At 31.8% G+C, this 27859-nt stretch overlaps 8 protein-coding genes across 19 annotated transcripts; 5 read left to right on the top strand and 3 right to left on the bottom strand.

Moving 5' to 3' along the window:
* Positions 1-75: 75 nt before the first annotated feature.
* LOC117225516 (ATP-dependent RNA helicase p62) lies at positions 76-7121 on the top strand. Of its 4 annotated transcripts, none has more exons than XR_013032767.1 (8): positions 76-195; positions 334-420; positions 800-841; positions 1966-2982; positions 3186-3364; positions 3464-3523; positions 4487-4911; positions 5721-5896. XR_013032767.1 is itself a non-coding variant. In XM_033479151.2 (8 exons), coding segments are annotated over exons 2-8 (1632 nt in total). In that variant the 5' UTR covers positions 84-195; positions 334-418; the 3' UTR covers positions 6140-7121. The 4 variants fall into 4 exon arrangements, 3 of the variants coding, with proteins under 3 accessions (XP_033335042.1, XP_033335044.1, XP_033335043.1); XM_033479151.2 differs by lacking the exon at positions 4487-4911 and adding an exon at positions 6045-7121 and having other exon boundaries at positions 84-195; positions 5721-5957; XM_033479153.2 differs by lacking the exon at positions 4487-4911 and adding an exon at positions 6045-7121 and having other exon boundaries at positions 85-195; positions 784-841; positions 5721-5957.
* A 150-nt stretch (positions 7122-7271) lies between these two features.
* Positions 7272-8234, top strand: LOC117225518 (testis-expressed protein 47-like). The gene is made up of 2 exons (XM_033479157.2): positions 7272-7827; positions 7912-8234. Exons 1-2 carry the CDS (start codon positions 7345-7347, stop codon positions 8122-8124), a joined length of 696 nt encoding a protein of 231 aa, XP_033335048.2. The 5' UTR covers positions 7272-7344; the 3' UTR covers positions 8125-8234.
* A 744-nt stretch (positions 8235-8978) lies between these two features.
* On the top strand, positions 8979-10731 carry LOC117225512 (mitochondrial thiamine pyrophosphate carrier). 2 transcript variants are annotated; one of them, XM_033479147.2, is made up of 4 exons: positions 8979-9392; positions 9627-9779; positions 9846-10048; positions 10105-10731. In XM_033479147.2, the coding sequence occupies exons 1-4, from the start codon at positions 9369-9371 to the stop codon at positions 10574-10576; spliced, it is 852 nt and encodes a 283-aa protein (XP_033335038.2). In that variant the 5' UTR covers positions 8979-9368; the 3' UTR covers positions 10577-10731. The 2 variants fall into 2 exon arrangements, with proteins under 2 accessions (XP_033335038.2, XP_033335037.2); XM_033479146.2 differs by having other exon boundaries at positions 8979-9494.
* Positions 10732-10808: 77 nt separating this feature from the next.
* On the bottom strand, positions 10809-13037 carry LOC117225511 (NAD-dependent methylenetetrahydrofolate dehydrogenase). The gene is made up of 6 exons (XM_076519187.1): positions 12898-13037; positions 12517-12832; positions 12332-12433; positions 12073-12257; positions 11594-11962; positions 10809-11303 (listed from the first exon to the last, which is right to left on the bottom strand). The coding sequence occupies exons 2-6, from the start codon at positions 12537-12539 to the stop codon at positions 10954-10956; spliced, it is 1029 nt and encodes a 342-aa protein (XP_076375302.1). The 5' UTR covers positions 12540-12832; positions 12898-13037; the 3' UTR covers positions 10809-10953.
* Positions 13038-13116: 79 nt separating this feature from the next.
* On the top strand, positions 13117-18120 carry pins (G-protein-signaling modulator pins). The gene is made up of 5 exons (XM_033479144.2): positions 13117-13469; positions 14041-15261; positions 15333-15547; positions 15615-15759; positions 15831-18120. The coding sequence occupies exons 1-5, from the start codon at positions 13425-13427 to the stop codon at positions 16029-16031; spliced, it is 1827 nt and encodes a 608-aa protein (XP_033335035.1). The 5' UTR covers positions 13117-13424; the 3' UTR covers positions 16032-18120.
* A 1071-nt stretch (positions 18121-19191) lies between these two features.
* Arf102F (ADP-ribosylation factor 2) lies at positions 19192-20494 on the top strand. Its single transcript, XM_033479148.2, has one exon. The coding sequence runs from the start codon at positions 19562-19564 to the stop codon at positions 20102-20104; it is 543 nt and encodes a 180-aa protein (XP_033335039.1). The 5' UTR covers positions 19192-19561; the 3' UTR covers positions 20105-20494.
* Positions 20495-21008: 514 nt separating this feature from the next.
* On the bottom strand, positions 21009-25357 carry LOC117225412 (E3 ubiquitin-protein ligase ZNF598). 6 transcript variants are annotated; one of them, XM_033478956.2, is made up of 4 exons: positions 25168-25357; positions 24991-25031; positions 24237-24805; positions 21009-24148 (listed from the first exon to the last, which is right to left on the bottom strand). In XM_033478956.2, the coding sequence occupies exons 3-4, from the start codon at positions 24648-24650 to the stop codon at positions 21827-21829; spliced, it is 2736 nt and encodes a 911-aa protein (XP_033334847.2). In that variant the 5' UTR covers positions 24651-24805; positions 24991-25031; positions 25168-25357; the 3' UTR covers positions 21009-21826. The 6 variants fall into 6 exon arrangements, with proteins under 6 accessions (XP_033334847.2, XP_033334846.2, XP_076375298.1 ...); XM_033478955.2 differs by having other exon boundaries at positions 24873-25357; XM_076519183.1 differs by having other exon boundaries at positions 24237-25031.
* A 679-nt stretch (positions 25358-26036) lies between these two features.
* On the bottom strand, positions 26037-27760 carry Taf12 (TATA-box binding protein associated factor 12). Of its 3 annotated transcripts, none has more exons than XM_033478717.2 (4): positions 27604-27760; positions 26679-27009; positions 26419-26611; positions 26037-26300 (listed from the first exon to the last, which is right to left on the bottom strand). In XM_033478717.2, the coding sequence occupies exons 2-4, from the start codon at positions 26943-26945 to the stop codon at positions 26173-26175; spliced, it is 588 nt and encodes a 195-aa protein (XP_033334608.1). In that variant the 5' UTR covers positions 26946-27009; positions 27604-27760; the 3' UTR covers positions 26037-26172. The 3 variants fall into 3 exon arrangements, with proteins under 3 accessions (XP_033334608.1, XP_033334609.1, XP_076375303.1); XM_033478718.2 differs by lacking the exon at positions 27604-27760 and adding an exon at positions 27120-27138; XM_076519188.1 differs by lacking the exon at positions 27604-27760 and having other exon boundaries at positions 26679-27107.
* Between the last annotated feature and the right edge of the window lie 99 nt (positions 27761-27859).

The raw sequence follows: 27859 nt of genomic DNA, 5'->3' as shown, positions 1-27859 counted from the left end.
AATGAATAATACGTGTAATACAATTGTGTAATGTTCATACACAATATTATTATGTGCATACTAGACAAAATCAATACAGAAGCTGCGCAGAGAACGTAAATAGAAATCTGCACATCCCCACTTTTGGTATGACCAATTTTACCTCACATCCGGCTTCATGGTAAATCGTTCTTTCTGTCTCTGGAAGCGGTGAAGGTAAGACGTTCGTCTGTTATCTAGTTTTCATTTTACTTCGATCAATAATTGGTTCTATTCATAATCGGATTACTGTTAATTATCATTTTTCTTTCAACTATTCCTTCTGATATAAAGTAATTCAAAATTTAATTTTAGAAATCTACATCACTTGATCGAGTAGAAGAAATTTCATTGAACATCAAATTAATCGGGGATTGAAAGGTTATTGCAAACATCAAATATGTAAGTAAAATCTAAATTTCAAAACTTTTAAAAAGTTTATATAATGTTGTAAATTTCAAAATTCATTAGTGCACAATTGCATTCCTGTTTGTTAAGAAAATTATTCTCGGTCGGCCATTTTACAAATATCTGCAATGCGTCACTTCTAAACGTTCTTTCTGCGGTATAGAAATTAAAAAAACATTAGTATTATATAACATTAACGTGCTTCAGATTTATTATTTCTCTATGATAAATCTCTCTATTAATAAGTTATAAATCAATTGACAAATCGGAATCATTGAAATAAATTGTGTTTGTATATAATAAGCGATACGACTATAAAAATAGTTAATACAGTTTTTTATTTGAGTTTCATTGAAGTGATTATCACTTAAAGGTTGCGACAAGTAATTGGGTCTTTGGGCGCTTTAAGACTTAGGTTTGTATAAAAATGAATAATCATTATATTTCATATATTTAAAATCTCAAGTTTTAGTAAAATTTTAACCTTTTCGGGAAGGCGTGGTTAATTACGCCATGTTATTCAATGGCCGACATACGATCAATACTTCTACACAATGAATTTTGTTCAATAATCATTACTATTTTTAATGAAAGTTATGTAATAGATTGATAATGTTATACACAGGAAATTGTTCAAATTGAAATATATATTTGGTTCGAATGTTATCATAGAAAACTAGATAAATTAATCAACGTATATATGTATGCATATATAGATTCTCAGCGGCCATATTAAATATTTCGGCACTGTCTAGCACATTCTGTGATTGCACCGAAAAGGTTATATAGTACACGCCTTGCGAATTTTGATAAAAAGAATAAGTTTTGAATCCAATCATACACTTAGTATTGAATAAACTATCTACAAATGCAGAATTACAGTTTCTTTTTATTATTATATTTGTAGCAGTAAAGTATAGTAAATTTTCTGTAATAAATTACCGAGGTTGTTTTAATAAAAATGGAACCATACTATGTTATTTTCATAGATTGCAATTCTAGTTAACATTTACGACATTTAAGAAAGTTTTCTTTTTTATAATTTATTATTTTCATTATTTGTTTATTAACACGGGGTTATTCATTTTGGAAAAATGAATCTCATTCAGATGTTCTATATTATGATATTTAAAGACAAACAAATTTATTATTTGATGCAGGAAAATATTTTATACAGCTTAACATTAAAATCCAATTAGAAACATTTTCTGGTCATATTTTTATTATAAAAATCTTATTAATTGGAAATATAATTTTGTAGTTCCTAATACTAAATGCTGGTAATTTTAATTTACGACTATTTATGATTCAATACTAGGGTTATGAACCTCTCATTTTGGCATGCCTCCATGACGTATATCAATGGAGCATGAATGCTTGTGGGAGGGAAAACAAACGTGAACATGCCTTCGGAATCCACACATTTCTGTCTGGAGCCGTTTCTCAATGTTCACTACATAAATACCTATCTACAGTCCCCAAATATTTTATAGTAAAAGAACTTTTAATGTTAATGCTATGGTTTTTTCTTTTTTGTAGGACGTACGGCGCTATGTCTAACGGTTATAGTAATGGGAATTACCGAGGTGGTAATAAAGTTCCCAGACGAGGATATGGGGGAACCAACAGCACCACTAATGGACGTTTTGGAAATCGTAACAACCAAAACTCTAAGAGTAGCGCTGGTACTAATTTAAGGAAACCAAACTGGAGCTTCGAAAATCTAAAGCCTTTCAAGAAAGATTTTTATGTACCTCATCCTAATGTACAAGGACGTCATCCACGAGACGTGGATGTATTTAGACAAGAAAACCAAATTACTTTAAAGGGAGACAAGGTCCCTAATCCTATTCAACATTTTGAAGAGGGAAATTTTCCTGACTATGTAATGCAAGGGATTAGAAAACAAGGGTTCAATGAACCAACTGCTATACAAGCACAGGGATGGCCAATTGCAATGTCTGGTCAAAATATGGTTGGAATAGCGCAAACCGGGTCTGGAAAGACATTAGGATATATTTTACCCGCAATAGTGCACATCAATAGTCAGCAGCCATTAAATCGTGGTGATGGCCCAATTGCTCTTATATTAGCACCGACCAGAGAATTAGCGCAACAAATTCAAAGTGTGGCTAACGATTTTGGTTCTTTGTCCTACGTAAGGAACACCTGCATTTTTGGTGGTGCACCAAAGGGAAGTCAAGCACGCGATTTAGAACGGGGAGTTGAAATTTGTATTGCAACTCCTGGACGACTGATCGACTTCTTGGAACGTGGTACAACGAATTTACGCAGATGTACCTACTTAGTATTAGATGAAGCTGATAGGATGTTGGACATGGGTTTTGAACCACAAATTCGAAAAATTATTGAACAAATTAGACCAGACAGACAAGTTCTTATGTGGTCAGCAACTTGGCCAAAGGAAGTTAGAAACCTGGCAGAAGAGTATCTTACAAATTATACACAATTGAATATAGGATCATTAACGCTGGCAGCCAATCATAATATTCTTCAAATTGTGGATGTTTGTCAGGAACATGAAAAAGAAACGAAGTATGTAACATCATTTTTACTTTCCATTATATCAATTTTCTAAACTTCTAATATATAATATTTTTTCTGATGATACTAGTAAATGATCTTATATGATTCTACATACCATAACCCTTTAAGAAGAACTGATTTTTATTGCTGTATAAAAGATTTTTTTTGTTTAATACACTTTTGAGTGAAAACTTTTTTTATTTTACTTTTAGGTTGGGCTCGCTTCTTCAAGAAATTGGCAATGTCAATGACGATGGTGGAAAAACTATAATTTTTGTAGAAACTAAGAAGAAAGTGGAGAATATCACAAGAAATATTCGTCGTTATGGATGGCCCGCAGTGTGTATGCATGGTGACAAATCACAACAAGAACGAGATCACGTCCTTAGAGGTATGTATTGGGTGCAGTAGCATTTTTTTTCTCAATATTTAAGATACTTCACAATATCTTCTCTTCTATTAATCTATACGTTATGTAATTAAATTTTAGAATTTAGGAACAACAGAGGTTCAATTCTCGTAGCAACGGACGTTGCTGCTCGTGGATTGGGTAAATATTAATAAATCTTTTAAGTTTAATTAAAGATGTGAGACTTTCAAGAATGCATTGATGCTTAGATAGATAAACTGCATTTGCGAAAATCTGTACTTGTTTAGAAAGGGATAGGGGTAAAGTGGCGATGTAGCACAGACTGGTTATATGAAGGTGATGCCTCACAATATTTAGCATAAATATAAACTTACTAATTTCAAAAATAGTTTTCCAAGTTGCAGAAAACGAAGTATAAATATTTCTTCTTGGAGGAGTATGTATTACTCTGTAGAATTTGGTGATGAATGAATAGGCTGTATACCAAGTGATACAAAAAAATTAACATTCCACCGAAATGTTTCTAATACAAATTCTCAAACTTTACATAAGCTTAAAGGTTTGAATAGACGGCATTAGTTAGCTGGTATATTCGTATGTTTTTATTTATTTGTATCACTTAAAGTCTCATATGTATATTTAAATATAAAATTTTTTTCTGGATCTTTATGTTCTCACAGTCTAGGCATTTTTGTAGTACATTAAGTTCTTATAATACCATAGGATTTGAAAATATTCGTTCATAACTATAGTGCTCTATATAATAAGGAGGTATATAGGTCGTAGATAAAGGGTTACAATTTTTGAAATAGATTAATATTTTATTTACTTCGCGATTGAAGAGGGAAATAATTTTTTCATATAAAATTTTGTAATTGATATCTTTATTCTATTATCGAATATTAGGAATTTTATATATCTGTAGAAAGTACCGAAATTTTTTTTATTCCGTTTACTATTTTACCAGCGTTACAAATAATTTACTAATGCAATCTATTTCTTAATTCAAACGAAAAGGAACAATGTTTAAAATCATGCGCTTGTGTTAAAGAATTGAGAGCAAATATTGGAATACAGGAAACTAGGAGTAAGTGTGGGCATCTTATAATTTATGTTAATCAGTCTGGTTGTCCTTTGTTTCAGAGGCACATGGTGCACAAATTGTGTTGAGTGTGCGATGAAAACGATCGTTCGATAAGAAAACATGGCTCACTCACTGTACATGCGCAATTGTGTTTTGCACATAATATTGTACTTAATGTGCCTCTGTGTTCAGCCTGTGTACCACGCAAGTAGTAAAGTGGTGCGCGGGTGGTGCCGTTATCGCGCTGGTTGGGTGTGAGACTTATCACGGGCTTAACCGTGGTTTGCATTTTGGTACAACTGTCACACTTCATAGCCAATGCTCAGCCGGTGTCAGAGACAACAATCTATTGATTTTGCTACTATCGCTACTCGCTGGTGATGCTTAGGACACAACATTGCGATGTGTACTTGCATTCAAGAATAGCGCCCCTGGGGTGCTCTGTATGCAGTCCACATGGAATGCAATGTTCAGCGGTAACAGGGTTTGTATTTATTACTATGCAGCTAACTTACATTCATATGCATTTAACTTGACTCCAAAGTTGATGCAAACTTTTTGAAAATATTCTATATGAACCTTTCATATTTGAAAATCAAGGTGTCAAACAATTTAAAATGATTGTTGAAACAATTTAATTATTAAAACTAGTTTATATGACATAGGTATAATCTATGTCATATAAATCAGAACTTCGGGGGGTAACAAGTTTTATATTATCTTAATTTATTATCTTAAAATATGAACACTATTAGTACATTAACTGATAAAAACTTTGCTGAAGGTTACATTCTTGGTAACAGTTTCTTTTTATCAGTTAATATGTTAATCTGTTTAACATATTCAGTACAGTAACATACAGTATATTTTTGCATTCGTGAAACTAGTCATTTTCTGTTGTTACTGATATTACTTAATTTATTATAAAAAATTAATACATATAATTATAACGGGACAAAATGGTAAATTTTGATTTTCATCGTCTGTTAGTACTTTCTAGAGCTATGGATTATTTTGTACACATATATATATATATGAATGGTTAGTGTATGATTATAGGCTTAGCTGCATACATATGATTTGAAAAGAAGGGTAAACTGTAAAAATAAAATTTTTTCTTTAAATTGAATAGTACATTACTATCTTAATGCGATTAACGTCATGATAAAAAGAACATAACAATATGAACATTTTCTAAACAAATTCATATACTTTTAAAATAACGAACATAACTAATACTTCTAAAAATATAATATTCTAGTAGTATTTTTTATAATCAAATAAATTCTTTAGATGTCGATGATGTAAAGTACGTGATCAACTTCGATTATCCGTCATCATCTGAAGACTACATCCACAGAATTGGTAGAACCGGCCGATCAAATTGTACGGGGACAAGTTATGCATTCTTTACACCACAAAACAGTCGGCAGGCTAAAGACCTAATTAATGTACTTAAAGAGGCTAATCAGGTAGTAAATCCCAAGTTGTCCGAACTTGCAGATAGAAGTGGAAATTACGGTGGCCGAAGTAAGTATTTTAATTGAGCAAAAAAGTTAAATACTTTATATTAAGTGATCATAATAAAGTAATAAATATTTTTCTGTATATTTTTAGATCGTTGGGGATACAGTAGCCGAGGAAGGGAAAACATGTTCTCTGGATCACACAAACGATTTGATATGGGCAGAGGTTCAAACTACTCTAGTTGATTTATTTCAACTTTTGATCACATCTCTAAATAAGTGAACTTCTTGGAGACTTAAAAACTTCTTACAATTTTTATTTAATCTGTGACTAGGGAATGTTCTCCATGTATGTTACACTACCATGTCTTAGTTATGTGCTCGGCTGACTTTATACGTTATTTTTATTTATGATCGTTAGTGGTAGAGTAACTTCAAGAAGTACGTGAAACATCGTGACAAATTTAAGTTATAATAGTTTATTATACTTCTACTTTTCTCACTTGTAAAGACGCGCAAAAAATTAAGAATAAGTAAAAGAGAATACGGTAATTAAATGCCGCGCTTAAGAATATTAAGTAAAATAATTACTTAATAGAAAGCTGTTCATGACAATCTTCTAAAATCAAATTTAAATTATAAAATGATTACATAAATTTATTACATTCAAAATTTGTTGCAATGGCCAGTTTCAATATTAGCTTCTCAAATTTGTAACAATAATTTAAATGTCTTCTTTATTTAGCGCGTCTCAGAAGAATTCTGTAAAATGTGAAGTAATAGTACTAATAGAACTATCAGTATTCATTCCAATATTTTTATGACCAACTTCTGTTCTTGGTCATGTTGCGAAGTTGTTTTGTTAGTCTTGTGTCTGTCAAGTAACATTGCAGAACTCACTAAGTGTAATGACTGTGAAGCTACACTTTTCTTACATGTATGTCTTACTAATATTTATATTTATATTAAAATAGTCTCAATCTATCAGAATTTAAACTTTTTGATAATTTATTCTAGTAAGGTTAATCATGTACAAAAATGTAGTTTGACTTTTAACTTTCCATCGATCTGACGGATAATTCAAAACCGCCATGACCCGGAGACTTGGCGATCTATATAATAAATGATTTTGTTAATTCTGTACCTTCTAAACATTTAAAGCACTCCAGAAATTGTCGCACGTCGCTGTATCAAAATTTTAGTTATCAATAATAAATTTTAAACCAGATATTTTCGATCACATCAATAGCCCACGCATCCTGTTAAATGAATTTAAATATGTATTCAACCTGCATAACAAAAATTTGTCATTGTATCGTCTAACGTTTTTGTCACAAAATAAATTATTCATTGTTAATTTTGCTTAAATAAAAGAAATAATAACGGATTGAAATGATTATATTTAAGCTCGCCTGTTATCATGTATTTTATTGATCAAACAAGTGTTAACAATGGAAGAACCTGTGCGCAAATCTGTATTAGATTCCTTTCGTGAAATTAAAAAATTCTATGTATGTAGGCTTATTTTTTGCTCAAAAATTACAAATTGTGAAAACATTGCACAATTATTTGATACAGCAATAAAAGAAAAAAATTCGCAATATATTACAGGATTACTTTTCATTTATTCTGATTATGTGATCCACTTAATTGAAGGCTTGGAAGATGAACTATTACAGTTATGTAATGAAGTGTTTATTACAAGCCCTGATATCATAACAAACGTTAAATGTTTATATATTCAGAATGATGCAAAAAATAGGTTTTTTAAAAAGTGGCACTTTAAAAGAATGAATTATTGTGATTCTAAGACCGAAGAATTTTATATGTCCGACGATACTTTCGAAAATATTTCCAGAGTACACGAAACTATAATTTTAAATTTACATAAATTATATATTGAATTGTGGAACATGTATCGATTGAAAAATCATGTAAGTGACTAAAAAATTATAATTATTTTCTTAATATATTCTAAATGATTTTTAGCTTCATTAAATGTTATACTTTGTTGACAGCAAAAGTTTATTGAAGAATTGGATTTAATATCTAGAGAAGGTCATACATATATTCCATCCAAAGCAAGTATTGAACTTGTGCTGAAAAGTCTTTGGGGATACGATTTAAAAATATTAGTGATGGATTACTGTGATTTAAAACATCCCATTAACTTCGATGATTATTCCCAAATTTCCGAAATGATTCAAGAAATTAATTATAGAAGAAATTAACAATATTATTATCTATTATAATGTCAAATAGAAACATTAAATAATATTATTTAATATTGTATATGGCGTAATGAAAATTACTTGAATACATACTACAATTTGACTGATAATGACTACATCATGACATTATATTATATTTTAAATTTACCATCCTGCATCCTCCTACTTCATATCATTTCATACATACGTGCGCACACAGATTTTATGAAAATAAATCAGTTTCGAGTTTTTTGGGTACATATTTTTTTGGTCATGTTTTGTTCTTCGGAACATTTTGTTATAATTTAACTAAATGTTATGGAATACACGGAATAATGTGCTAGCGGTAAATCAAGAAAGGTAGTGTTGAACAATATCTAAACTAACTTATTAATTAATATCTTTTTGTAACAAAAGTAATGTACAACGACGAAAATTCAATAGCAACAAAGATGTAATATATAAAATATTATGTTTATACACTGTTCTTTAGGTCCATGGGTTATCATCATTGTACATGTATAATTTAAATTTAAATTTATACTAAAAAGATACTAAATATTAAATTGCATTGACTTAACCTAAATTATATTATTTTCCTATAAAACTATAAATCTATTTAATTCTTCTCTTTTTCTGTATATATATGTACACTACAGTAATGGGACCTACGAATGCATATCTCCAGGCCGTAGCTTGATCTATTAGCGAGGGTTGTCATAGAAATTTTCTTTGCTTTGATTGACTGATGATTCACCGCTAAAACAGTATCCACTGCAGTTGGATGCTAGTAAAATGATGGGGATGTACGCGCCAACTTAGAAAGTAAGAAAAGCGTGCAGAAGTATGTTGGTCCCATTACTGTATATGTACATATCGCTGTATTTTTGGTTTTTGTTTTGGTTTTGAATCTGTGCGTCTCCTATTTCTTTGTCTTGTTTTTTCTTCTTTCTTTCTCTCTCTCTCTCTCTCTCACCACTCTCCTTATCAGCTCCATGTGATTGTTTGTAACTTGTAACTTGATTTTGCGTTAATCGATTTCGGTGAAATTTTCACTCTCTGTCTTGCCCTAACCTCACTCGTCTCCTTTTAGTACTAAGGCACCTACGATTTTCTTATAAAAAAACTCATTGCTATTTTCACCCTCACGTACCAGCTACCTAGTAAACCTAATAAAACTTCTCTGCATAACTGTATATATACTTTCCTCTGTCCACTTTCTCACTTTTAACGCCCTTCCTTGCACTACATGTACACTCAGTTTCATGCAAATGGGTGCTACAATAAAAGTAAGCGATTACAAAACAGATCATGCTTTAGCAGGAGCTATAAGTAGTTTTTTAACACGATTCATTTGTCAACCCTTAGATGTTGTAAAAATTAGATTTCAGGTATATATATATATATATATTATCGTAAACATTTTATAAATATACAAAACTTCACCTGAAATCTAATTTTTATTAGATTTTTTATTCATATATATATATATATATGTTGTAACAAAATATTTTATATTATAGCTACAAGTTGAACCTATTGAGAACAAGCTTGTCAGCAAATATCATTCCATAGCACAAACATTTTTCTTGATATTTAAAGAAGAAGGAATTTGTGCACTTTGGAAAGGACATGTACCTGCTCAACTTCTTTCAATCACATATGGGGCAAGTCAGGTAAAACTTAAGAATTACAGAAATATTTTGAAGTAATACGTATGTAACAATGTACACATTTTACAGTTTCAAGCTTATCATATACTTATGAAAGCTTCTGAAAACTTTCCACAATGTGAGAACTGGAAATTTTCAACAAAATTTATAGCAGGCGCAGGTGCAGGTTGTGTAGCTACAATTACATCATTTCCTTTTGATACTATAAGGACTAGATTTGTGGCACAATCAAGTAACTATCCAGTCTATAAGGGAATTAAACATTCTTTGAGGTAAGTTCTTGACAAAAAGAGTTTGCAATACTGACAAAAAAAAAATTTATTTTCAGTTGTATTCTTCAACAGGAATCTCCAAGAACATTTTTTAAAGGTTTATTTCCAACTTTATTACAAATTGTACCACATAGTGGTTTGCAATTTGCATTTTATGGGTTTTTCACTGATTTGTATAGAAGATGTAGCAATGAAACAAGTAATAAAAATATAAGTTTCTATAATTCTATGATATCTGGCAGTATGGCAGGTCTATTAGCTAAAACTGCAGTATATCCACTTGATCTTAGCAGGAAAAGATTACAAATACAAGGATTTCAACATGCTAGAAGAGATTTTGGTAGTTCTTTTTATTGTACAGGATTTTTAGACTGTTTGAGACAAACAGTTAAAGTAGAAGGTCTAAGGGGATTATTCAAAGGTCTTGCACCAAGTCAGTTAAAAGCTGCAGTAACAGCAGCATTACATTTCACCACATATGAACAGAGTTTAATGTTAATAAAAGCAGTAAGAAAATCGTATGGTTAAAAAAAGATAATGATATAAGATGCTGTTTAATAATTATTATACTTTTAGTCATTTATAATAATTCTACTATAATTTACATTGTTTTATAAGTGTTATATTGTATATTTTTTAAAGTTACTCAAATTGGAATCTCAAAGAATATAACCTTGAACAAATTTTTCTGTCTGTCATAGTATTTGCCTCTCTAAATCAACTAATATTTTGAATTGAGAGAAAAAAATAATACATGTGATATATTATACAATTGCCTTTATTAAAAAAAACTATTCTTAAACCAATTACTAATTTTACGTTGATTATAATTACTTTTAAGTGCATGCGATCCATTTTTCTTTATTGAAATAGGATATGAAGAGTAGCAATTTGCAGTTCAAGAACTATTTTTTACATTGATAATTCTTTATAGCTACAGAAATTGTATTTTTCATTAGCATGGCTATAGTCATTGGACCAACACCTCCTGGCACAGGTGTAATATACCCAGCAACCTGTTTCACATTTTCAAAATCCACATCACCTACTAGTTTGTTTTTATTTCCTACTTTTATTCTTGATATTCCTATATCAATTATACAGGCACCAGGTTTTATCATGTCCACAGTGATTAAACCAGGGATACCAGTTGCAACTACTACTAAATCTGCTAACTTTGTCAATTTTGCTAATTCAGTCCTGGGAGTATGACGATGACATATTGTTGTAGTCATGTCTAAAGCCCCAGTTTTACCTATAAATTAAATCGTTGTTAACACTTTTTATTCAGAGAGCATACATAACATTATACTTTTATAATTACACTGACTTTTAAAGCTGTTTTTCAATAGCTGTTTTTTGTAGTTAGGAAACTTTTTATGCATTGGTAATAAATATATAATTATCAATGTTAATCTAAAAAATATGTACAAAATAGTTCAAAATTCGAAATTTTAAAGAAACTAATCTTTCTTTAACCCTATATTAGAGCAAAAAGAAGGGTAGAAGCCTAAATATGCAATATACATGTATAGAAAGAAGTACCTTTGCCACTTGAGTGCAGAAGTAAGGCAATTGGTAAACCAACATGTTTTGATCTTCCAACAACTACTGCAGTTTTTCCAAAAGTATTTATCTTACTCTTAACTATTAATTCTCTTACTCCTAGAGCAGTTGCAGGTATGATGCCATCATGATTTAATGATAATCTACCTATATTTTCTAAGTGAAACCCATCCACATCTTTATGTGGTGCAATTGCTTGGCATATTTCATTTTCATTTATATGATTAGATAATGGCAATTGAACAAGAATTCCGTCTACCAATTCATTTTTATTTAAATGATTAATTTTTTTAATGACATCTTCTTGTGTTACATTTTCGTCAAAAGAGATAGTAGAGCTGTCAATCCCTGAAACATAGAAATGTTGCATGTAATTTATTTCTCTGTTATTATTACACCTTACCTTAATATAGTCTTATTGAATTCATTATGAAATTGTTCCATGCACTCTTTCTTACCAATTAACTTTGCAACTTTCATTTTACTTTGAACATATAATTTACTAGCTGGATTATTACCAACTATTATAGCAACTAAGTTTGGCTTTCTGTTCCCATCTTTTACCAAAGTATCAACAGTTACTTTCAATTCTTTTTGTATCTCATTAGCAATCTGGTTGCCGTCTATTATTACAGCTTCTTGCCTGAAAGTATTGTGAAATAATTATACTGATTATGGTATTAATAAGTATCGTAGGTATCAATACAAGATACTTACAAAATAGTCGAAGTATGTATTCTTCTTACAGGCCATTGAGAAACAGCTGTTAATGCTTTTTTCCAAGAAAACATCATAAGTAAAAAAGTGCAATTAAATATCCTTCAAAAGATACAAATATCCCGATAATTCTGACACAGCTTGTGTAAGTTTATGTTGTTACCATTTTCTGTAATCCAACTTACAATGACAACACGGTTGTATACATAAACACTGCAGCGAAGTGACTGTGTTTCTTGTGAATACGTATTAATTAAGTATAATAATAAGTCCAAACATCTGTACTGTACTCCAATACTCCGTACTCCATACCACCAGTGAAAGGCATTCCGTTTTTTATTCTTCAAACAAGTTTCGCGGGTTCTATCACATTTTCTCTAAGTAACATTACAACACTTCCGGTCACCACTATCACCACGCAGTTCATACGCAAAGTTAGAATGCATATAAGATCATTCCCATAACGTGATTTTTGTTTACAAGTCTGTATTATCGATGCCACTAAAAATGTTCTGTAATAACTTTCTATGATAACCACAAGAGGGCAAATAAAAATATTAACATACAGTAGGTCCTAATCCACCCCATATTGTACAATGGAAGGAAGTAAAATGGAAAGAAAGTGCCTTGAATATGCTCATCAAAATTTAACGAATAATTTGTTACCATATTTTGATCGCGTACATAAAATGCATATACAATGTACGTTACCTCGGAACCTATGATTTATCGTTAAATGATTAGCTCGTTGTGATTGGTTGACAAACTAGCCAAACGCATCAAGCGCCATTTGTTTGGACGCTTAATTTTCGGTCAGTTGTATTCGGAAAGTGCGGTGATAAGGTGCAGATTCCAAAAGAAAAGTGACGCATATTCCAGTTGTTAAAAAAACGCAGATGCTATTATGTGAAAGAATATATTGTAAGAAGAAAACCGTGCGGATCACAATGCGTGGAAAATCGAGTGTGCTTAATTATTATCCTAGCCTGAATAATTGCCTATTGTGCACGTAAGATTCGCGTTATTTGTGGTTGCGAAATAGAGAGGATCGATTGTTAATTTGCAAAGAGAGAAGGAAGTCCTGACGAGTACGATGTCTTTAAGTGCAAGTGCAGAAAACTTATCAACCGAAGGGCAAGTAAGTGAACCAGTGAACCATTGTAATTATTGCTTTTCCTCGCATGACTCATACGAGGTTTGTCATCTCATTTTTGGGTCTAGTAATTATTTGTGAATCGTTCGATTTCTTTTATATTCCTCACTCTATGTCGGCTCTTCAGTAAACAGATCCAAATAGGTTTCAGTGAAAATAAAATCTATTAAAACACAGCACACATGTTTTCCCCTCATGTCACCGTGTATGGGTTTACTGCACGTTTAGTAATTATTATATTAATATTTCCCATTAACTTGCTTTTCGTTGTATATTATGTCTAAAAGAAACGAACTTTTGAATATTGACACAAGTTCTTGTCTGCAGTTAATTTATTGAAGTTGCATACCCAGCCACTCCCATGACCATTCCAATACCCTTTCCACACATATTTTTTTCATGTTAAACATATTGCAATAATTCATAGGATGTCTTATGATTTCTTTTATTATTACTTCTCTAGAAGTTTTGAACATACTTCAAACTAACAGAAACTTGATTTTGGTCAATAAAGTGGTTAAATTAAAAAAAAAGTGATTATTTTTTTGTTTCACAGAACAGTGAAAGGTGGAATATGTGCCTTGAATTGGCACTTGAGGGTGAGCGCCTTTGTAAGGCTGGGGATTGCAAGTCTGGAGTGGCATTCTTTCAAGCTGCGATACAAGCAGGCACACATGATTTAAAGATATTAAGTGCAATTTATAGTCAACTGGGAAACGCGTATTTTTACCTAGGAGATTATGTGAAAGCAATGCAATATCATAGACTGGATTTGACACTCGCACGTAATATGGGAGACAAACTTGGGGAAGCTAAATCCAGTGGAAACTTGGGAAATACATTGAAAGTAATGGGAAAATTTGATGAAGCTACTATTTGTTGCAAAAGACACTTGGAGATTTCTAGAGAAATTGGAGACAAGTTGAGTGAAGGAAGAGCTTTATACAACTTGGGAAATGTTTATCATGCTAAGGGAAAACAAGCTGGTAGGATAGGCCATCAGGATCCTGGAGAATTCTCTGAAGAAGTTAGACAGTGTCTAGAACAAGCTGTTCAGTATTATGAAGAAAATTTAGAGCTGATGAAGGAGTTGGAAGATTCTGCTGCTCAGGGTAGAGCTTGTGGAAATCTAGGAAACACCTTCTACCTGTTAGGTGATTTTAAACAAGCAATTTATTATCACAACGAGAGGCTCAAGATAGCTAAGGAATTTGGAGACAAAGCTGCTGAGAGGAGGGCAAATAGCAACTTAGGAAATTCACACATATTCCTTGGTGAATTTGAAAAGGCTGCACAACATTACAAAAGGACTTTAGATCTAGCACAAGACTTACGAGACAGAGAAGTAGAAGCACAAGCTTGCTACTCGTTAGGAAATACATATACCCTCCTTAAGGACTATTCAACTGCAATAGAGTATCATTTGTGGCATCTTGAAATAGCTCAGCAACTTAAAGATAGGGTGGGTGAGGGACGTGCATGTTGGTCTTTGGGTAATGCTTATGCAGCAATGGGAAATCATGAGAAGGCATTACATTATGCTAATCTTCACCTGAACATCTCTAAAGAATTAGAAGATCCAATGGGTCAGGCCACAGCACAAATGAATGTCGATGATCTTCAAAAAATTCTAGGCTTAGAGAAAGGACAACAAGAAAATAACAAAGAAAACATTGCACAGAAACTATCAACCAATACTGGTTCGAATGTTAATATATCTTCACCTTGTAGGTATAGACTTAGAAGGCAAAGTATGGATAACTTAGATCTTATTAAGGTAATTTTTAGTTGCATGTGTATTTATGTTATCCATAATGAATCTATAATATAATATCAAAATGCTTTCAGCTTACACCTGCAAAGTTGAAGGAGCAAGCTGAGTCTCAAATAGACAAAAGTAACAATGCGACTCCACAATTTACTCAAAAGGAAGAAGACAGTTTCTTTGATCTTCTGTCTCGTTTTCAATCTGGGAGAATGGATGACCAACGCTGTACTTTGAACACAAACCGAAATCAGAAGTTCAGACCGATCACGCCTGAAGTATCTGATTCAGATGATAAGTACGTGTTGCTATGGAGATTTTGTCCCATGTGGTTCGGTATTTGAATTCAGTGATTTCAATTTTAGGGATGGAGAGGAATTCTTTGAGTTAATTGCGGGTATGCAAAGTAAAAGAATGGATGAGCAACGGGTAACACTACCTTATTTGCCCGGTTTAAACACTAACCACGACGCGGATGATTCCTTTATTGAAATGCTTGTTAGGTGCCAGGTATGTATTCAAATGCGTATAACTTTTTAATTACTTTATCATATTAATGTTTTAATTATTTTTATAAACAGAGTTCGCGTTTAGAAGATCAACGAAGTCCTCTACCCGCTTCTTCGACAGTGCAAGATGCCGAAGAAGATCACAGCCAAAGAGCCAATGGAACTCAAGCAGGTTCCACGGTTCCTGAGGAAGACCTTTTTGCTCTGATTCAAAGACTTCAGGCAGGACGAATGGAAGATCAAAGAGCCTCAGGGCCTCGCAAGTTATACTAGAAAATCTTGCATATAATGGCAGTAAGCTACTTAAAACTGAACAAGGTCTTGACTCTACCTATATCGGATTTTATAGCTCTACGCAATAGTTATCTTATTTTATGGTTTACATAATGTTCAGTGCTTAATTATCACGTGGATGGCAGCTATCAGTAACTGGCCTAGAATCCAAGAAATCTATACTCATACAAATCAATGTCTCAAACCATACATTCTATGAATATCACTAGCATACTAAGGGAAGATCGTTCAAGGAATTATTTTCACTTGGAATTGAAAAGATTCTTTTTAATTGCCTTAGTAACGTAGTGCCAAAACATGTACATACGAGCATAAGTTATGTACGCGATTGATGAGAAATTTATTTCATCTGTTTTAAGCGAAAGTATATACACTAGAAAATTATTTCTTTTCTTTAAGTGGATCGTAAAGTACAATATTATCAGTTCGTAATGGCAAGTAGGAAGAGGTTGAATAGTTGATGACACGAAAAAAGATATTCTCGACCAGAGTAAATGTTCTGAACACTGCCCAAGCTTAGAGCACGAATTGCATAAGAATCTTGTTAAAATATAGAGTATCGTATTTCGAAGATCTATTGATCCCGATGTTATTTGTTGCATATCTGGTATTGGAAAAATTGATTTCGATTACCGATTATTTTTGTAAATTACGGGGATACAGGTGAATCTCGTGCCAAATGTTTCTTCGTTGGTTGCTCATTATTGGAAGCAAGGAACGGAATTGTTGGTCGTTGTACATTCTGTGCACTTTTTTGTATGTAAATGTTCTCCCTCCCTCTCTTTCTCTATCTTTGTCTATTGTACGTTGCCAAACGTATGTCTACAATCAAAATGAGTAACATTAACGGTTATAATTATTTATAACGAATGTTACCATTTTTCTTATGTCGTTCATGTACTTCGTCCAATCGAGAGGACGCTGACCCGAGTACTTGCGGGCGGTGAGATTAATTTTAATAGTACCTAATTAACACAATCTACATAGTAATCTTCTAAAGCGCTGAAACTTAACTAACGAACTTAATTGTATGCAAGGGAATTCGATTTATGTGAATTCTCTGATTTACACATCGATACAGTGTAAATGTATCATCTGATCTCCTTGTGTTCCAAAAGAAAAGAAAAAGAAGTCAAGTTTAAAAAGATACTATATCTCGATACGTTCATTAAAGAAACATATTCAACATTCCATTGAATATTCCATTGTATTTATATTCTTTAAATATATCTATCGGATAGTAACTTATTGTAAATTCTCGACGTTATTTATCTCTGACTACGCGATAAGACCATTATCAGAAAAAAATAAACGCTTGATCATAAAAAACGTAACAATTTTTAATGTAACTTATGAAAAAAAAGAGAACTGTGAAAGAATGGAACAATGCCTTAATAAGTTATGCAATTCTATCGACCTAACGAGTTTGTGCCGTACGTGTGCGATCAGGGGTTAGTATTGACCTCTCACGCTTACCTATGTGTATAAATATAAAAATATGTAACTAATTAACTATAAAAACTGACTATAAAAAACTAAAACCGAGCCTGATCGAGGGACTATAAAATTATTATATCTTAATTATTGTTGAAAGAAACATATATATGTATACAGTTTACGTCGTACGAAACGATGGATGTAAGCTACTCGTAATTCCTGAATGTAGTGTTATTTTTCTTGTTGTTGAGAAAGATACTCTAAGCGTGAACTTGCGAGTTAATATTCGTTCCAATGATGTACAAGCTTATTCGTCATCGTAATCATTGATACAATTGATATTGATTGATTCGTTATTCAGTTAATATAATGAGAGATAAATAATAATTATTTTTTGTAGAAATTATACTTGTACTGAATTATGTATACATATATAACTATTTATATATATATATATATATTTAGGTTCCCGATAAATGCCACACCGCCATCGTAGTATAACTACTAACGAAACAGAGTTTCTTTTGAATTGTAATTTTTTATAAAGTCTGTTTTCGACGTAAACTCGCATTTCATCTTTGTATAGTTATGTATAATACAGAGATCTAATAAAAAATATACTTTTTTCAGAGTTCTTATCATTTATTTCACGATTTCGTAAAAGACAAGTTGAATTCAAACATCTTCTAATGATAAAATACTTTATCGTCGTGATGTCGAATTTTTTCCACTTTTATGATTGGAGAATTTAGAAGAGATCACTAGCAACGTACTTACTTTTCACGTATTTTAGTTTTAATTAATTAGTTACAAACAATTTAAATATCGGAATAAATGATTCGTGCTGTTTTTCTTAAAAAAGGTAATGTAAAATTCGGTATGAATTTACTGCTGTTTTCAAATGCACGGATAGCGCCAATTAGTGCAGTGGCAAAACGCTCAAACTGTTAGCTAAAGTCGACTGACAGTAATTTGACTACCAGTCGAGTGTTTGCCATTTGCACTAACAATTGACGCTGTACAGGCCCCAATTGCTTTTCTCCACAAAAGACGCCACTATTAATTATGATAAAATTAGTGCATAACAAAATAAACCAAGAGAAAAGAATTGTTCAGTAGAATTTATTGCATCGATACCATATAAAAAAACAAATGCGAAACATAATTCATTGTTTTTTGAAGTTTGATTTACTGTTATGTTAATTTATTATATTTTGTAATGTTGTTTCCTGTGTCTTAGAGTCCTATTTTTGTGAAACAGAAAAATACGTTAGGAGTTAAGACTGTCTACTTCTACACCTCGTTTGTGCTAATATTAAAGATTAAAACACAGATAAAATACAAAATCTGCAAAAGTAGATTTTAATGCCATAAACGTGATATAAGAATAAAGTAAACACAAAGACTTAAAATCTGTAAATTCTCAATCTACTCTTGCAATAATCGTAACAGAAAACTTTATTAAATTTTCTAAAGTTTTCATTTATGTTTTGATCATAGTTGCGTATAAACTATAATTTGAAAGTAATTACTAGTAACTTTTAAACGACTTTCATTTGTGAGTTATAAAACGTAACATTTAAATAACGCGCCTGAACGCACATAAAGTGCATTGGCTCTACACCGAATCACATAGAATTCGCTTTGCTTATTTTTTCGGAATAAGATATCTCGTAAGTTTTAATTAATTAATGCTGAATATAGTTTCGAAAGATACTTATTTGTGTGCATATGTATATCTATATATATACATATTTACGATTTTATATTACAATACGACGTTCTATTCGGTGCCTTTATATAAATAAAAGTTGGCGTGCGTGGTCAATTTTGCCAACTATTTCCGGAATAATAATCTGCCGTGAGATGACGTTTGCGCTACTATTGTCTGTAAGGTGTGTTAACGACATTGTCAAGAACGTCGTCACAGCATTAAATTCTTAGAATATTGGTTTCCCATGCGATACATTATACTATCGACGGAACACAGTAGTGAGTGCCGTAACAAAATAGATATCAACAAAAAGATATTACACTGAACGGCTCGAGCATTTGGTACCTTACCAAACAAAATGGGCCTAACAATCAGCAGTGTATTTACCCGGCTCTTTGGTAAAAAGCAAATGAGAATATTGATGGTCGGCCTGGACGCTGCAGGAAAAACTACTATACTATATAAGTTGAAACTCGGTGAAATTGTCACAACAATACCTACCATTGGCTTTAATGTTGAAACTGTTGAATATAGAAATATATGTTTCACGGTGTGGGATGTTGGTGGTCAGGATAAAATCAGACCGCTTTGGAGACACTACTTCCAAAATACGCAAGGTCTCATTTACGTTGTTGATAGCAATGACCGTGAACGTATAGGAGAAGCAGAACGTGAATTAGCAAATATGTTAAAAGAGGATGAATTACGGGATGCAGTTCTCCTGGTCTTTGCTAACAAACAAGATTTACCAAATGCTATGTCAGCGGCAGAACTCACAGATAAATTGGGACTTAATTCGTTGCGTGGACGCCATTGGTACATTCAATGCACTTGTGCTACACAAGGCCATGGATTATATGAAGGACTTGACTGGTTGAGTACTGAGTTAGCAAAAAAGTGATAAAGCACTGTTGTTATTAATAATCTTCATGAAGAATTTAATCATTGAACATGAACGTAGAAGACAGGACGCAATCTCCGTTTTATCAGATCACGCACTATGTGTACGATTTAATACCACTGTGATTCTAATTTCTAAGAAGAAACTATTATGAGCAATTGAGTAACTCGACTGACTCAATGATTATACAGCTTACATAAGCTTTTATTTCCAAATGAAGTTTCATCTGAATAGAGAAGAAATTATAAATTACAATGAGTACATAAATTTCATGGGTTACATTTCATTTGTATGGGTGCTTATGATTTTAACTTGTAAAGTTATAAGTTTATTCAAAAAATGTGTATTCAGTTTGAAATAAACAAGAAGTATTTCTACATTGATTCAGTACACACCTTGTTTTTATTTGAAAAAGTTTACGGATATTATTTGCAGTTTGGTATTATTAACAATGTCTACTATAAAATGGGAGAAGGTATAAGTGAACTTTTATATTTTTGCATGTTGGTTACATGTTACACCTATGTAGGGAGTTGAAAATGAAATACTATGTACTGCATACATACTTTAGCATAGTGGTTCTACAGTCCTGTTTTCTGGATAAATAATAAATTTATAGAATTAATGATAATGATTAATGATACAATACATTCTAAGAATAAACATTAGAAAGAAAAATTTTTATCTTTAATAATTACTATATTCTATAAAGAATATTACATCCTTTCTTTTTCATAGAGATAATTTGTATTGTAAAGTGTCATGTTTAAACATAAAAAATTTAGAAATAAATGTGTACAATAAATGATGAATTTATATGTATGTTCTATCATCACTACCTTCATGTTTAATAGAATCAATTCTAAAATGGTAAAAGTGGGTAAAATAAATTCCATTTTTACTCTTATTGTGTAACTCAATGTATAACTTTATTATAGTACAAAACAGTACATTATCAATGCATGAACTGTATATTGTATAATGTATCAAATAATTTGTTAATATGTGGTGTTATCTTTATGCACCATAGAATTCTATTTTACTTCTATTCCATAAAGCACAATGAATAAATTACAGAAACGTATTTTCTACTTATGAATAATATATACAGTGTAATTTTAATATGTGAAACAGGGCATCAATTACAATATTTTAGTACAAGATTGATATACGAATATCTTATTTATAACGCATTGCGTACGTTAAATTAATATACACAAAGTTTGTTATTATACAGAGAAATATTGACTTCCTTTGTTATACCTATATTTCGTAAAATTATTAGTACAACCATTTGATAACGAAGTTGTTTTTATTTCAGGCAGCAATTAGACAAGTCATTGGACAAATACCAAATATGATATGGCAATCAAAGTCTGTTTCTTTCAAATAAAAACACTTAAAGTGATCACAGTAGTGCCTAATCAATTACAATCATCAGATTATAGTCAATCATTTGGTTGTTGAACATAAAGGGAACAGCTATTGGAAATAACTGAATACTTTAGGTCCCTTACAAAAAAAAAAACAGACTATAATTGTTTGAAACAAACTTTTTATAGTAAAATTGATTATTGGAATATGCACTACATACTGTAACTTTGAGTTAATAATTATATTACACTGATACCATCCACAAAAATAATTCGTTCAGCATAGTTTTTTTATTCACATCTTATAGTATCTTGGCAGAGATTGTAAGTTAACTAAAGGAACACATACTCATTTACGTACCCAAGAATTCTTTTGAAGTTGCACATTGGATTTTCCAAGTGCTGGAAAATGATTTTCTAATGTATGACTAGTTATGTGTGTTCGAAAATCAGAACCACTTTTCAAAACTTGATTACAGGTTGCACAAATTTCTAGTCCTTTAATCTTGTTACCACTCTCCTTTTCGTGGACTTTGTATAGTTCCTGTTGCTTTACAATATCAGGTAGAAGGACCAGAAGTTCTGGGAATACACTCTCGAAAGCGGAATGACCCATTACTGCGCGACAGTGACTGTAATAATCTTCTGCATTGCACATTCCTTGGCGAAATAATCCACTTATATATCGGAACTCCTGTTGCATTTCATCTTGTTGCATTAAAACTTCATTGACCTTCGCCACAAGGCATTTGTTTCGTTTTTGAAAATCTGGAGCACGTACATAACTGTACACATCATTGTGCTTATTATCGTTTGGTAAAATAGAATAACTCTCTCCAGAACTATTTGTGAAAGTTAATCCATTGCTACTATTTATTTTATCCGTGCTATTATATTGTATACAAAAACCAGGAGGTGGTGGAGTCGTTGTTCCAAACCCAGGAGGTGGATTTGTAAAGCCTGGTGGTTTAGTACTGCTGGTGCCTAAGGCTGGAAAATTGTCTGAATGATGAACATTTCTGTTAGTAGAATTTAAACTATCTATTTTCAATTCGGTACGCTTTCTCTGGACTCCGTTTGAGGTATTATCAGTATTGGTATTTACAATCGTCTGGTTATCCGAATTTTTATGCTTTTTCTTTTCTTTCTTGCTAGTCTGTTCTATTTCTTTTGGTTGTTGTACATTCATATTTTTTGACGAGTTTTCACTATTAGCCACATTAACTGCACTTTGTGCAGATTGGGAACTTGATTGTATAGCATCTACATTACTTACATTATGTGAATTTTTAGATGTTTGAGCTATTTCACTCTCTTTTTTTACAACAACGGTATTTACATTTGTTTTCGAATTACCAGTATCATTGCTATTAGTACTAGGATTTTGTTTAACCTTTTTCTTTTTTGTTTTTCCTTTCATTAAATCAGTAGTTGTTTTCACATTATTACTATTATTAGAACTTTGCGGTTGACCCCAGGAAGGTACTACAGTAATTGTTGACTGCTTCTTTGATTTGGATGACTTTGATAACGTAGGAAAGTCTTCCCCAGATTGAATAGGTGGTGGGGAAGGTACCAACGGTGGTGACGCAACTTTTTTAGGTTTTGGAGCAGATGTTGATGCTGATTTAGAACATGTCCATTGCAAAACTTCCTTCCACTGAGCTGAATTACTATTACTATTACTAGTTGATGGTTCTGCATTACCTAATGCAGGGAAGTCGGACTCCATTGAAAGTTTTGCAGGTCGGATTCTAATATTAGGACCCGAAACTTTAGTAGTAACAGTTCCATTGGCATCGTGATTTACATGAATAGATACATTGGAAGTTGTACCCTTTTGAGATTGATTGTTCGGTCCCAAAGCATTACTACTGGATACACTGAAGTTAACAGTTTTCGAAATACTTGCAGATTCTAATCCCAGTGCTGGGAAATTTTCGTCTGTAACAGCTAAAGGCTGTGGTCGTATAGTGCTGCGAATTGTTACATTGCCTCTACCTTTACTTTGATTTACAGTAGGTACAATAGGTGTAGGTGCATTACCTAGTGTTGGAAATTCTTCAGTACTTTGCACATCTACGGATGGCTGCCTTACAAAAGTAGGTTCGTTGTTTGTTACAAAAACATTTGAACTGTTTGGCATTACTGTTTGTTGATATTCTCTGAGACTGTAATCTCTACTATTATAATCTCTCGAGTTTCTGGAAGTTGAAGGACCTACCATTCCTCTTCTATTCATTCGATTATCACCCCGTGGAGCTAGAGTAAATTCTAATTCCAATGTTCTTGCCTGCTTTGCAGCAGCTTTGCTCAACTGTTTACTATGTACATTTGCTTTATGCGCTTTAAGATCTATATCAGTTCGAAATGCACTTGTAAATTTTTCTTCAGAGCACATTCCTTCCTCACATAAGTAATGGTCTTGCCTGAAATGCTCTCTGAGATAGTCGTAAGAGCTGTAATACTGATGCAAACCATCTGTATCACAAAAGTGACAGTACAAATGATCACGTCTTAAGTGTCTAAATAACTCATCATTATCCATATAACGTTGATCACAAAATTCACATAATGGGTGTCCTTTGTGGCTTTTGTCATCAATATCTCCTTTTCTTCTATGTTGTGCAAGATCAGGCCTTGTATAACAACGCCTCTCTTTGGAAAATATCTATTACATAAAAAGAAAGAACATTAAATATTGCAAAATATAATTCTAGTAATAGTTTTCAAATATAACTTAATTGATGTAAATGTACCTTTAAATTATCCACACATAGATCACAGTAGTGTAGCTCATGTCGATGTCTCATATGATCTTTCAAACTATTGAAATTATTAAACACAGGTTTTTCTTTACAAATGTTGCAATTGTTAGCCAATAGGTCATTAAATTTACTTTGAATATTAGATGAGTCAAAATAGATATTGTATCGCGAATCTACCAAATTGCCTTTTCTTAAATTGGAAAATGGTTTTATTTCTCTTGTGAATACTACTTTTGGTAAATCTTGACGACAAATGGGACACTCATTTTGACAGCAAAGTACTCTCATTCGAGTACTGCATTCGTAACACACAGGATGTTCACACATACCAATGCTATAAATATCAACATTTTTGTAACATACGACACAGGTGTTGGTATTCGTACTATCATTGCTGGCAGACATTGTTTTTATCAAAGTTCCCTGTCAAAAATAACAATTCCTCCTTTCTGTTTGCAGAATGTAATAAATTTATTATTTTCAATTGATATTCTATTTTCTGCTGATTCACAGATTTGGACGAATCGAATTATATTATCTTCTGTAAAACCCTGCACAATCTGTAACATAATTGACGTTTCAATATCGATATATTAACTCTTCAAAAAATGTAATTATAATTGTTACCAGCGAGTGCAACTCGCAGTTAAACGTTACACGGTTTCCGAGAATGAGTTTTATCTAAATTGGTAGGACATAACATGATCGCATAAAGTCTATTTAATATAATTTTTTTTTACTTAACTAGTATGATAGACGTGCAAGTCGTACAATATTCCACACTAGCTGAAACAACCCGGATAGAACGAAATTTTTTTATCAAAACGAATTGTTTATATTTTAGATAATAATAATGTATGATTACTATTTTACATATCACGAAGAGTTGCTTTGTAGAAATATAACAAATAATTAACAATACCGTCTGGAAAATCTTCTAGTAAGCAGATGGTAAAATTTCACAGGATGTCCCTGAAAGAAAAAGGTTATCACGATTTATATACTAGACTATGGTGTGTATAGCAGTGTATAGTTGGTTTGATGAATTCAGCTCGATGAGCAAGCAGGTTCCGGTTTCGTGTGTAACATGTTACATGCAGTCATTGCTAAATCAAAGAATAACTAGATGGACTAGTGATATGAATCTAGAGCGGCTTCAATTTTTACTTCCTACTGTTTTAAACATTTGAACAACGGCCAATTTTCATAAACTTTTTGAAAGAACCAAAACTCTTAATAAAAAAAGAACTAGTCCAACATATTTGTAGTGAAATTATTTAAAATATTCACGGTGGAAAGTATTATTTATCAAAGGTAACAAAAAAAAGTAATTATAATGCCTAAAAAATGGAACATTGTAAATACTACTCTAAAATATAAAAGAAGTAATAAAAGAATGAGGAAAAAGACAAATTTCATGAATAGCTTAGCTTTTTATATTGAAATTTAGATCTGTGTATATTACACAAAATATTGTACAATGATCTTCCAACCTTATAATCTAATATGAAATAAGAGGATGTATGGAGGAACATTATATATATATGTCTAATTATTGATAAAATTCATTTATATTTTAAATTAATAAAATCTTTGTACACTTAGAATATCACACAAAAGTTACAAATGTCGAAAACTATTCTAATTTACTATTATGAAATATTTGAATACATGCATTTTTAATCTTGATATTGTATTCAGATAAATAATGAATTTGCTTGAAGTATATCAATTATTATCTAATGTTAAAGTTACTTTATACTTAAAACTATACATTGCAAAAAGCAAGTATAATTTATATGTTCTATATTTTTTTTTACAAATATCAGTGACACATATCATTAGAAGTATACTATCATGTAAATATAAAAAAATTGTCACATAATAATAAAAATAAGAAGTATACATGGTAAAATGTACAGGAAGACTAATATTTTTTGATTGATTTTCGAATCAGAGCCAATCTCTGTTTGTGTGCCTCTGTGACTGTCGCTCGTTTATATGGGCGTACTTCATCTGTACCGAAACCAGGAATCCACATATTCCAATTCCTTTCTGAAAAACAATAAAAATTACATGGTCTAAATTTTCATTCCCTTAAATACATCAAAGTATCATTTATTTATCATGTGGAATTAAATATCACATTGCATTATTATCTTTCATAACTTACCTAAATGTAATTGTACATCTTTTACTTCTACAGTATTAGCATGTCTGTGTTTAGCCAACAAACATGCAGCATTCACTGTTGTCTCCACAAAATCATCCGCTAACTGTAAGAGCATTTCTTCAACTTCTTCATCCAATTGTTCTGTTGGATCTACTTCTTTTACAAGATCTTGTAATCTCGTTTTAGTTAAGAACTAAAATCAGAACAAATTGATAATTCGATCGAAGCAAATTCTACCTTGTACGTAGCAAAATACGCACCTGTGGGAAATCATTAAAGGAACTTTGTTGTTGTTGTTGTGTTGATGTTTGCTGTGCTACCTGTTGTTTTGGTGATTGTGTTATGAATTGAGATTGTTGAGATTGTGTCTGAGGTTGTAAGATTTGTACTACTGTGTTACCACTTTGAATATTGGGCACAGTAGTTGTTGTCTGAGTATTAGGTCCAATTGATTGTATGCTACCAAGTACTGGTGTCATGTCAGATCCGGCGCTCGTAGTTTGTACAAGAGCTGTTTGTTGTGACATTTTGTATTCCCATCAATTAATAAGTTTTCTGTACTATCATTCAATGAATTTCCATTATTGTAACCTGCAAGTACTACCATTTATTATAGACATTACGACTCTACTATAGTTACAGTTGGTTACAGTGCGCAATGTGTTCATAATCACATAGTCACAGTCGCAGAGCATTCTTACAGAAGTGAAACTTCAATGGTTTTTAAGATCCAATGTCTAGTTTTCACAACGTATCCTAAGTACTCATGAGTAGATAGATTTGTACATTATGAACATAGCTTGAACCTACATATTGAATTAAAAATCACAATTTGACACGATAAAAATAATTTTTAAGGAATATTGAATTTATAAAATAATGTATCAATTTTTAAATTCAATGAATCAGTTTTAAATATTAGTACGTTTTCCAACGGTTCTAATCTTTTGCTGTCCTAGATGAACTATTTAGTAAAATACTAAATAGTTTATTTAAATTTTAATTTATTTATAGCAATATCTTAAATTGATACTGTGAAAAAACGAGAAGAACAAAGGAAGCAATTTTCTTGTCATTGAGCGCTTATGGACTGCAAACGAAGCTTTGAAATTTCGCCACTAGATGCGCTACTGTTTGACTGCTAGTTTTAGTGTTTTGTCACTTACTAATTGGCGCTATACGAACCTGACAAATTCTGAGCAGAGCTCTTTAGATTTCACCGCAAGTGAAGTCACTGTTTGGCTAGCAGTTTCAGCGTTTTGTTATTTACTAATTGGCGCTGTACGAACCCTGAACCATGTACCTGAAGTACTGTGCATCCGGATGTGGGAGCTGAACGAGCGCGAAGACAGTAGGCAAAATTTTGGCCATACTGTAAGGAGCAAGTAGTGCTACCAATTGTTGTCAAATTGTAAAATAACTGCTTGTTATTGTCGAAAAA

Source organism: Megalopta genalis, chromosome 2 (genome assembly GCF_051020955.1).
Source record: "Megalopta genalis isolate 19385.01 chromosome 2, iyMegGena1_principal, whole genome shotgun sequence".
NCBI classification, from domain to species: Eukaryota; Metazoa; Arthropoda; class Insecta; order Hymenoptera; family Halictidae; genus Megalopta; species Megalopta genalis.
This window is presented reverse-complemented; position numbering and strand designations above follow the sequence as displayed.

Excerpts from the sequence above, each read along its gene's own strand:
- LOC117225516 (XM_033479151.2), top strand. Across the intron at positions 3,365-3,463 it reads ACGAGATCACGTCCTTAGAG|AATTTAGGAACAACAGAGGT; the intron begins GTATGTATTGGG and ends ATTAAATTTTAG. Across the intron at positions 5,958-6,044 it reads TGGAAATTACGGTGGCCGAA|ATCGTTGGGGATACAGTAGC; the intron begins GTAAGTATTTTA and ends GTATATTTTTAG.
- LOC117225518 (XM_033479157.2), top strand. The coding sequence starts at position 7,345 with ATGGAAGAACCTGTGCGCAAATCTGTATTAGATTCCTTTCGTGAAATT. Across the intron at positions 7,828-7,911 it reads TGTATCGATTGAAAAATCAT|CAAAAGTTTATTGAAGAATT; the intron begins GTAAGTGACTAA and ends CTTTGTTGACAG.
- LOC117225512 (XM_033479146.2), top strand. The coding sequence starts at position 9,369 with ATGCAAATGGGTGCTACAATAAAAGTAAGCGATTACAAAACAGATCAT. Across the intron at positions 9,780-9,845 it reads TCACATATGGGGCAAGTCAG|TTTCAAGCTTATCATATACT; the intron begins GTAAAACTTAAG and ends CACATTTTACAG. Across the intron at positions 10,049-10,104 it reads GGAATTAAACATTCTTTGAG|TTGTATTCTTCAACAGGAAT; the intron begins GTAAGTTCTTGA and ends ATTTATTTTCAG.
- LOC117225511 (XM_076519187.1), bottom strand. The coding sequence starts at position 12,539 with ATGTATACAACCGTGTTGTCATT. Across the intron at positions 12,434-12,516 it reads TATACAACCGTGTTGTCATT|GATATTTAATTGCACTTTTT; the intron begins GTAAGTTGGATT and ends TATCTTTTGAAG. Across the intron at positions 11,963-12,072 it reads GAAAGTTGCAAAGTTAATTG|GGATTGACAGCTCTACTATC; the intron begins GTAAGAAAGAGT and ends TCTATGTTTCAG.
- pins (XM_033479144.2), top strand. The coding sequence starts at position 13,425 with ATGTCTTTAAGTGCAAGTGCAGAAAACTTATCAACCGAAGGGCAA. Across the intron at positions 13,470-14,040 it reads ACTTATCAACCGAAGGGCAA|AACAGTGAAAGGTGGAATAT; the intron begins GTAAGTGAACCA and ends TTTGTTTCACAG. Across the intron at positions 15,548-15,614 it reads GTATCTGATTCAGATGATAA|GGATGGAGAGGAATTCTTTG; the intron begins GTACGTGTTGCT and ends TTTCAATTTTAG.
- Arf102F (XM_033479148.2), top strand. The coding sequence starts at position 19,562 with ATGGGCCTAACAATCAGCAGTGTATTTACCCGGCTCTTTGGTAAAAAG.
- LOC117225412 (XM_076519182.1), bottom strand. The coding sequence starts at position 24,650 with ATGTCTGCCAGCAATGATAGTACGAATACCAACACCTGTGTCGTATGT. Across the intron at positions 24,149-24,236 it reads TATGTGTGGATAATTTAAAG|ATATTTTCCAAAGAGAGGCG; the intron begins GTACATTTACAT and ends TTTATGTAATAG.
- Taf12 (XM_033478717.2), bottom strand. The coding sequence starts at position 26,945 with ATGTCACAACAAACAGCTCTTGTACAAACTACGAGCGCCGGATCTGAC. Across the intron at positions 26,612-26,678 it reads CCTTTAATGATTTCCCACAG|TTCTTAACTAAAACGAGATT; the intron begins GTGCGTATTTTG and ends TTCTGATTTTAG. Across the intron at positions 26,301-26,418 it reads AGATGTACAATTACATTTAG|AAAGGAATTGGAATATGTGG; the intron begins GTAAGTTATGAA and ends ATTGTTTTTCAG.